The sequence below is a fragment of the Octodon degus genome, unplaced genomic scaffold (genome assembly GCF_000260255.1).
Source record: "Octodon degus isolate 3935 unplaced genomic scaffold, OctDeg1.0 scaffold00144, whole genome shotgun sequence".
NCBI classification, from domain to species: domain Eukaryota; kingdom Metazoa; phylum Chordata; class Mammalia; order Rodentia; family Octodontidae; genus Octodon; species Octodon degus.
Genome location: NW_004524720.1, coordinates 2,321,374 through 2,331,736, shown reverse-complemented (window position 1 = coordinate 2,331,736; position 10,363 = coordinate 2,321,374). Strand labels below are relative to the sequence as shown.

Sequence of the window (10,363 nt, the reverse complement as noted above, 5' to 3'; positions counted from 1 at the left end):
GTAGGAATGAAGTAGCAGTTGTCCCCAAGTGAACATGTTGTCCATTAAGCATATGCTAAGTCAACACCACTCTACATCTGAGCATAAATGAAGATAAAACACTGCACATTACGATTCAATTAAAAACCTCCAGGATACGTTACCTGCCGCCTCGCGCACTGAAAGGCACTACATGGATTCCCAGAGGCCCTCCATCGTTGGAGACTTGTACGAGCTTTACCATATCACTGTGAGACAATGATGAATGAAGGAGCATGAACATGTACTGTAAACAAACCAAAACTGAAACAAACAGCACAAAGACCACCACGACACAGACACACAACAACACAACAGAAGAGAACAAAACAAAATTCCCACCAAGCACACACGCATATACATACACACTGGGGAATAAAAGCATGGTGGTGAAGCAACATCAAGTGCTACATACCTGAACGCTAGTCTGATGGCATGGAAGGAGAGCAATCATCAGAAATAACTGCGTTACAAATGATAAAGACTATTTCTCTTGGCCCATACTCCTAAGTGTAATGTGAGCTCAAGATTTGCACATCCAATCTCTAGACCTCCACTTCACATGCATTGCTCTGGTATCTAGTTCAAGGACCCTGAAGACTAGCTGAACAGCAGTATTACAGTTACACAGCACTTGGTAATTTAGAAAGGCTCTAATATAAGGCACATCAAAGTAAAGAGGTCAAAGTTTTCACCCTCATAGGTGAGTCTTGGTCCTCACTGCCCTCTCTTCTACAACAATGGAACATCACTGTTTCCTTAAGTGCTATATGAACACTGGAACCAAAGGCTATAAAACTCCATGTCTAAAAATTACCATCTTTTAGACACTGCTAATACAGTTTGAATATCTTTTTTAACTAAAATGGTGTAACTGAAAAAAATTTATTTTCTTCCACATTCTAAAATATTATCGCATGGCAAGTCTCTTTTAAATAGAAATACTCCAAGTGCTGTTTAGGGTATATCTAAATATAATCTGATTCCAGAGCTTGCTCAATCTCACCAGAAATGTACTTAGAGCTCTCCCTTGGAAGATCAAGAAGACAAAATGAAGTATACGAATGTTAATATACTTCATTCAACACTCCAAACTTTAACCAAAAGAAAGAATTGGAAGGCCTGCTCTCCCTGCTTTATATTACCAAAGGAACAGGTCATGAGACCATCTTCCACTCAAACATAACAATATTTAGGTAATTAGAGAGCATTGATAATATTGAAAAAGATTTTATATTTTATATCTATCTAGGACTTGTTCCAAGTCCTAGATAGATATAGGACCTCTAATTTTGTATCAAATATCTTGAAAGATTGTTTCTTCAACCAAAAAAAGCACTTATGCCATAATACCCAATGTTTCCATGATCCAACTAGTCTTTCAAGTAAGTATGTATATTCGTGATTTTCTTTAATTTAGCGAAGTTGTAGAACAAAGAAATGACCAAAATATCAACAGACAAAGCAATCTGACAACAGTTACTATGTTTACAGTGCTATTAACATGACTGTTTTCCATCAAATAATATTTGATATTCTAAGTTAATAGTATTTGCCAAAGCATGAAACTCAGGATAGGCTTGTGAACACCCATGCAGTGCTGCTGCTTCTATTACAGAGTTAACTCAACATATGAAAACTGTGCTTTACAAGATCAACCCAATGCAAGGTGCGTTTTTTAAATAAGCACAAACATTCCTCATGCCATATGCTTTCAAAATACTTGCTGCAGTTAATGATGCTACGTGAATAGTACAAATCTAGATCAAACCATGAGTAACTTACTCCAGAGAAAAGCTGGTTACGCTCTCCAAGCCGGTGTCTGCGTGGCCAACTGGCTCCACTCGGCTGCTGTCTTCTGCTGACCCATCCTCCTCCTAGAGAGGAGAGACACAAGGACAAAAGCACAGTTAGGTCTCTCTAGTGGTGAGAAAGGAAGTTAACACCGCGTCCAATGGGAGTTACAACCATGTGAACTACACCTTTCTCCGGGGAGGATGACTTTTAATGATGGGGTACTATGCACACGTGAGAAACTGAACTTCACTACATCCCGGAGGTAAGCAAGATATGACTAGAGAAGGAAAACACTGAACTTCAATTTATGCCAGTTTCTTTCACCTGCTATTTTAATTTCTTCAGATGTGTGTTTTAAGAAGTATGTATTACTACAAATGTATGTGATGCTGGTAATGGAAGTCTAATTAAAACTTTTACAAAACAGCTGAGACTAATGACAGCCATGGTCACTAGCAAAACTGACAAAGGCATGGTGTGTCAGCTCCTCAATTCCTACTTAGATGGTGAAAATGAGGATGGGGTGGGTGTAACTTCAAGGTAAAATCTTTTATCCTGGAAAAATTACACACAGCCTAACTGGCTATTTAGCTATCTGTAAAGGCAGTAAGCTCTCAGCCATAAAGAATCACTTCTGTCTTTATTTATCAAGGATCAAATATGAAGAAAAACACAAAAAGCAATGTAATCAGCCTGCACCTCTGTATCCATACTTCCTCCAACACATGCATCCAATGTGCTGTGGATGCTGGGTTAGTGGAAACTATGTGGTTGTTTAAAGAAATAAATGAGATTCCACTCAAGAATATTCCTTAATTTATATCCTTAGCCACTCTTTCTTAAGGAATTCACTAACACTTAAGTGTTAGATAAAATGGCTTTTCGAGAGTATTTGAATAAGGATAAACATGTTTAACTGACAACAACATTCCCCTAACCAAATTAGCGTATTTAGAAAAGACTCAGATTCTCCTGGTAAAGAGGCCCACACATACTTTACCTGAGATCCCTAGTGTCTGGCACCTATTAAGTACTCTGTAAATATTTTGCTAATTAAAGCAAAATCATCCCTAGGAATCTCTGGGGATGTCACAAAGCAATGAAGTGAAATTTATTTAATCTTTTTCTAGAAGTCAACATGTATAATTTGTATGTACAGTCAATTTCCTAGGTTTCCTTCCTTTCATACTTTAGAAATTTGACATCAGCGATGGTACTGTGAACTTATTAAACTCCCTGTGTTAGGAAAGAAAATCAATCATGGGAAAAAAAGATTCTTATATGTTTACTCCTCTATCTGACAGACTCATGGAGTCATCAACAGCGACATCCATTGACAGAACGATAAGCAAGAGCCATGGGCTCAAGACACAGTGACAAGCAACATATTAAACTACTGAAGGGATGGAGGGCAGACACAACGCTCAGAGAGCCCTGCTGGTATCCACTCTGCACACCCATGATGCACCCTGGCTCCCCAGGAACTGGGCACCTGTTCCACACATCCCTCCTGGCAGAGGTGCACTGCCCAGAGCCAGGCTCCTCCAAGGTGGATGATGACACTGTGTAGAAGGGGCTCTAACACATCCTCTTAGTCATCTATCTCTCTGAGCACAGCATGTGATTCAGCTCAAAGGGTAACAGCATCTTGAACCTGCCCATGAGCAGCACTCCAAATGTAAATACTAAGTCCCAAATGATGCTTTTCCACTGGGACAAGGGAGGAAACAAAGTGACGTTTACAGACCCAGATGCACACCATAAAAGTAATGGTCCATTAGAGATATTTTGTTTCAGGATTAATCATTTAAGCTGTACTGAGATGTGGTCAAGGTGTGTGTGTATGTGTCCAGTTTAACAATAACCCACAACCATTGGACAGACTAAGGTGTGTTTGTCCAGATGAAAGCCTATGTAATCTATGAAACAGTCATATAATGGAATCACCCCAACACCAGTGCTGAACCCCGAGCTCTGATCCACACACTCACTGCTCCCACAGCACGCATCCTCAGCCCCCGAGTGCACCACGAATTACTCACGGAGCCAAGCGGGGCTCAGTGTGGACTACAGTGTTCACTATGGGAACCACACCTTAGGCTCCCCCCACACCTCCGTTGTGTAAACGTCTGCTCCTCTGCGGTTTTGTTTTGTTGCCTGGTACTTTTCTTAAGAGCTGTGACTGAACACAGTTAGCAAGCCTAACACACCAGATTCCCCCGTAACCACTATAAATGATGCTCAGTTACTACATACATCAAATCAATATTTAAAGGCTATAACAGTACTATAGACAGTGTTAAAGAAATTTCTTGTGAAACAATATTTTTCTTTTCCTTCACTCCATTTTATTGCAGAATACAGAAGTTAAGAACGCAGGCTTAAGAGTTAAAATGTTAAAAATTAAAAAAAGGAAAAGTTAAAAATACTTGAATATAAATATCATTTCTAGTGTTTACCAATTTCACAGCCTTATGCATGTTATATATCCTTCTATATTGTACTGCTCTGTAAAATTGGGACAGTAAAAACAAATTCTTTGGGGGGCAAAAAAAGAAGCCGCCACAAGGTAATGCATACTGCAGGCATATCATGGTGCTCACCAGTCAGGAACTGCCAAGCAGCAATGTACAGACACTATCAAAGCCTAAATAAAGAGCAAGTTCCTGACACCTACAACACACCTTGACAAATAGGTAAGGGTAATCAGGCACACACACAAGACATTTTAGTGCACATCTGCCCAGGCATGTTCCATGTGTCTTGCAAAACAACTGAACCTAAACATACTCAATTAAATTTTAAAATTGTCTATAATTGAGAAACTTGCATAACGCCTGATATTTATTGTGTTTGCAGGACACAAAGTATTTTCATTGTAAAAGGTCTTTGGGAGGAAAATCAATCAAGAGAACAATAAACTACTGAATTTACAACTAAGTGAATGGCAGAAGAAACACTGTGGGTTGGTTAGGAGTTAACAAAATTTTCCCCCACCCCTGGGGAGAGCTGAGAAGGTGATTGAGACTGGGCATGGTAGCACGTGCCTGTAATTCCAGACGCTGGGAAGCTGAAAACAGGAGGATCACTACGAGTCCAGTCTGTGTAGTGAGACCCTGTGGACCCTGTCCTATACAGGGAAGGAAAAAAAATTCAGAGAAACAGTAAATGTCAAGAACTGTGGAGCATCTTATATACAAACCACAATGCATCATTTAAAAGACACCTTAATAATAGTAAGAACTGGGGCCGGGGAGATGGCTCAGTAGAATAAGTGCTTGCCTGGCAAGCACAAGGGTCTGAGTTCAATCCCCAGTTCCGCCAATAATATAATAATAATAATAATAATAATAATAAGAGCTGTGAAGTGTCCTGATATCAGCCTCCTGGATGCCAGCTGAAGAAGACGCGCCACTCCTAGAATGGCCAGAGCACTGCGCTGTCCCTCCATGCAGCGCTCTCTCGAGCACAACTTCTCACAAGCAGCGCAAGGAGGGCCGGGGCCACGGGCACGCAGAGAAGCACTCTGCGTCAGGGAACTCGCAGCTTTTAACCCAACAGCAAACATCCCTGCTCCTTGTCACAGAGGCAAACACTAGGGCTATGCTGCCAAACATACTTAAAACAAGGGCTCTGCATCTTCATCTTATACAAACATGTAAAAGCATCGTGAAGAACGACTCCCAACAACAGCTCACCTGGAGCACTGACACCTAACAGCATCTGCATGATCACTAGCACATCCCTGAAAGCTGCTCTGTGATAACAATGCCTGAAGATGCAACACTGAATTCTGCTGAAATTATAAGAGTCATACCTTCTATATAGAGGAAAAATGATTCTTGTATACAACTATACTGCTCAACACAATAAAAACAAAGCAAATCAAATGTCATTTGATTGTTCTTCATCAAAAACAAACATTTTTGTTTGTTTTTCTTTTTGAGACAAGGTTTCACTATGCAGTTCAGGCCTTGAACTGAACATGTAGTTCAGGCTGGCCTCAAAACTCACTTCCCTCCTCATGCCTCAGCCTCTCAAATGCTGGGACGTCACACAGGTGCCACCACGCCTACCAAGGACAGTTTCTTATAAAACTGTTCTGGCATGAGGCCCAGTGAACTACAACTAAACCACAATAGGAAGCCAAGGAAAGTCACAGAACATGGGCAGACCTATCCCCAAGGCAGTGGAAGCTGGTTCTGACTAGAGCTGCACAGAGGTAGAGCCAGGGAAGTGGCCTCCATGGAGACCATGTACTGAGGTCAAGCCTGGCGCCCCCACATGCTAAGCACACGCTGCGGGCCTGAGTGGCACTCCAAGCCCTGAAATTCAACTTCGGCTGTAGCAGTATTAAGGTGAATCAGGTATCCTCTATTTTATTCCTGCTCTCCTGGTTATAGAAATAGCAAAGCACATTTAAAAGAGGGCATTCTGAAACTTCACTCGGAATGCTGCTGGGTTTTAGAGGTGTTGCTCTCATAAATCTAATGATTCAACTGGTCTGTTTTTCTCTTAAGAGAGAAAAAACATTTGATAACATAGAGAAGTTTTAGAAGGCCTAGAAGTACCTGGGAGAGAAGAGGAGATGGAAATTTACATGGAACTGTTGTGAGCTTCTACTAAAAATGAATACGCTCCCTGTCTTCCACATACTAATAGTAAAAAGAGTGCCGATAGGTAACATCGTTTTTTATTTTATTTTTTATGAACATATGTTTTGGTACTAGGCATCGAACTCAGGGCCTCCCAGAAAGCACTCTGGCTCTGAGCTATACTCCTATCCCTAGACGATGCATTTTTAAAACCACAGGTGATAATATAAACTAAAACAAAATTTAATTCAACTCTTAAATGTCGTTTGTATTGGAAAATTTTTCTGGCTGTATCTGCCCCCATTTGATGGCTCAGAATCTTCACAAGCTTCACACACATTTAAAAAGAAAACCCAGAACTTCAAGTGAGTATCACTGTAAAGTTGTACAGTTGTACTTAAAACAGTTAAGACTTGGACCCTGTCTCTGCCATTTTCCATAGAAAATGAGACTACAAATATTTCTGAAACAGGAAAACCCAAACCACATAGGTATATAATAAAACTTAATTCAAAATCTAAGGATAGCCACATTCAAATTTCAAGCTTTGAAGAATTTAATTTTTAGAATTATTATTTAAAAGAAAAGATTAACTTAAAACTGAAGTTACCATTTTAAAATTGTCTTATTAAAAATTGAGTTATACAGGGGCTGGGGACATGGCTCAGTGGAATAAGCACTTCCCTGGCAAGCGCAAGGGTCTGAGTTCAATTCCTGGTTCTGCCAAAAAAAAACAAACAAAAAAACAGCTAAAAATTGAGTTATATAATGCTACTTAAACTTCCTATGAGCTTATTTTTTTAGTTTTTATGTTTAAAAGTGAGGATTTTCCTAAATTAATAAAGGACATATTAACCATTAATAAACTATAGTATCCTAGAGAAAATATTTATTTACATGTTGAAAGGATAGATTAAACCACTTTTCCTTTGGATTACATCTGCTGGAAAATAATTCCAGAGAGACTCTGTTTCCAGGCCTCCTAAGTATCACAAACAGGATTCCAGAAGGCGTTGTGTTAATGTTGCAACTACTTGATTAATTGGCCAATCCACCAGGGGAAAGTGATTTTCCATCAAAGGTGGAGAACAATTGAAAACATCTGGGGAGAGAGGGCCTTCAACGCTGAAAAGAAAAGGTCCACAGCAACCTTCTAAAGATAAAATCCAGAAAGTGTAATACAACTTTACTTCATGATCATTATATTTCACTAGAATAAAAACATTCATGGAAAAAACTGCCATTGATATACTTTAAGGATAGGCAATATTATATCTGAAGTAAGATCTTCTAAAATAAAGATATCTTCCTGAAGAAAATTAATAGCTGTTATGCGTTTAGATACAGGTCAGTTCACATAATATAAACTGTGCTCTACTGAACAGACTTCAACAGCAAATTATTTAGGATTCTACAAGTAATCCATCAGTCTCTGGCGTTGCAATTTTTGTGAGCTGCACACTACCACCAGATTCCCAACACTCTCACCTCAAACTAATCCTGATCGAATGCTATGTTTAACGCAGTCCATGAAATTTCCATTTCCCAGAAAAATGACGTTTCCTGCCCTGAAACATACACAACACGCTCCACACAAGCAAAGGCAAGAGGCTTCTTTAAAAGAAGAACAGATGGCGCTGATTTATGAGCACTGTCTAACCACAGAGAACAAAAGTAGGGATCTGGGCAACTGCTATGTGCAGAAGGGACCCTCACAACTGAGTTGCAAAGGGAAGCCAGCTTCTCACAGGCCCTTAGGAGTTCCCGGCATGGAGGAATCCTCTAGACTACCACCTACTCCTTCGTTTCCTTTCTGCTTCCACGTGCCCCATGCCTGGCGGGGCGGGTGCTGCTGCTTGCCTGATGGGGTGATCTGCATCCAACCACCCAGTCTGGCTGCAGATGGGCACATGTACAGTGCTAACCGGAAGGACGCCTACTGGTTTTGCTTTGAATATCAATGACTATTAATGAAACCCAATGGACTGTTGAAATGTAGGGATCCTGCGATCTGACCATCTTGCTTTTCTAAAAGTAACATTTTAATTCTCACTGAGGTGAAATTTTAAAATGTTTCATTTTAGTTGTGAGATAAATGACTCATGGGTATATAAATGATCCTTGGTCAGAAGTGTATTAAAAGACCATATATAACTATTCTCATTCAAAAAGATCAATCTCTCTTTAGTGTAAAAATATTTGTAACATTAAATCTTTACTAAGATTGAAATTAAAATAATATTGAATAAACTTTTACATAAATCACCAGTGAGTATTTTCTTGCTAGTAAACAGTACAAATCACTTTTTAAGTGTTTTTCAGGTAATGTCTTGTTATGCAGTCAGGATGGCTTTGAGCTCACTATGTAGCTCAGGTTGGCCTTGAACATGTAACAATTCTCCCTGCCTAAGCCTCTTGACTCCGAGAATTACAGTAGTCGGCCCACGGGAGATTTTCAAGGGAGAGGGTCCACAGTTGAAGAATGCATGTGTGCAAGACATCAGCAACAACAGCAAGCACCAAGGAGCAGAGTGAAGTGGAAGACTGGAAGAGCGCAGGAGCAAGAGCCACCTGCGCCATTACTGTACAACTCGTACACAGAGTATCTCATGTTTGCTCTTACACAGTACCATAAGCAACGCATACAGGTTCGCCTGTGCTAAGTCAAGGTTACGTAACTGTGTCCCGCTGTGCATCTGCGCTAGATAAGCAGGGAAAAAATCCTCAGGTGTCCTTAGATGCCCCTGGGCTTGGAAGCAGTCTGAGTGGCTCCCCAAACAGTGATGTGCCACCATACCCAGCTCAAACTGGTTTTTAAAAAGGAAAAAAAAAAACCAAAACTGAAATATATGGTTCAATCTCCAGCACGCATGAGCACACACACATTTATATACACAAAAATATATACACATACATAAACACACACATATATATGAAATGAAAAATAAAACTGTACTACATACCATTTATTTCTTTAGGCCTTAATACAACTTCAATTTAATCCTGAATAAAACCCTTAGAAGTATTTCAATAGATGGAACTTGGAATGGATTCTATGGGTATGAGATCTTTTTTCCAACTGAACCACATGACTACAGGACAAGCTCTGAATGATTTCAGCATGCTATAGTTTGATAAATAAGTTGGTGTTAATGTGCAAAATATTCATTAACAACATTCACTGATTATGTTACACAAAAGTGGGTCAGGAGATGTTCTGCCCACACTGGCAGTGACACAGCAGACGGCAGACCAAGCAGGAGTCTTGCATCCACCATGCCTGGCTGGCCCAGCTCGGCCCAGCTCAGCCCAGCTCAGCCCAGTTCCTCCGTCTAAGTACTCAATCTAAGTAATTGTTGGGGTGGACACAAGGATGGAAAGCACCTCACATGTAAAAATAAAACAGGAGAAAGAAAAAGAACTCACTTTACTAAACATCTGGAGAGAATGCACCAAACCACACATATAGTAAGTTAATTCTTACGAAAGGAAGGAATTCTTACTAGGAGAAAATCCAGCCTACATAAGAATTCCTATTTCCCTGGCAAAGTGGAGATTTTGAAAACTACATTAAATATTTTAGTTCGTGTTCTCTCTCTCCCCGCCCCCTTTGTGTGTGTGTGTCCCCACTTTATTTCATCCATTAAAGAGTGAACTGGAATTACTAAGTAGCAAATCTGATTCAGGCCAAAAAGCTAGCACCAGAGCCGGAATCTGTGAGAAAGTATAATAAAACATTTGATGTAAATAAATACCACGTTCTGAAAGTGTAACACATGTACTTTCATACAAGTGGTAATTTCCATTATATTATTTGAGAATTTTTAAGAGACAGATGTCAATCATGAACATCAAGAGTTAAACCCAGGGAAACACCCACAGTCCTACCTGGGTGGCAGGATTACAAGAGATTTGTAGTTTGAGTAATTTTACAATGTGGATGAAACTGCTTA

At 39.9% G+C, this 10,363-nt stretch overlaps 1 protein-coding gene across 15 annotated transcripts in view; it reads right to left on the bottom strand.

The window, feature by feature from the left end:
• Pard3 (par-3 family cell polarity regulator) overlaps positions 1-10,363 on the bottom strand; it is a 543,836-nt gene that overhangs the window by 285,885 nt on the left and 247,588 nt on the right. For 14 of the 15 annotated variants that reach the window (XM_023701951.1, XM_023701947.1, XM_023701952.1 and 11 more), the window contains 2 exons: positions 1,804-1,895; positions 144-227 (listed from right to left, as the gene is read on the bottom strand). In XM_023701951.1, coding sequence (XP_023557719.1) covers positions 144-227; positions 1,804-1,895 — 176 coding nt within the window. The remainder of the gene's footprint in view (positions 1-143; positions 228-1,803; positions 1,896-10,363) is intronic. The other variant, XM_023701946.1, reaches the window with a different exon arrangement.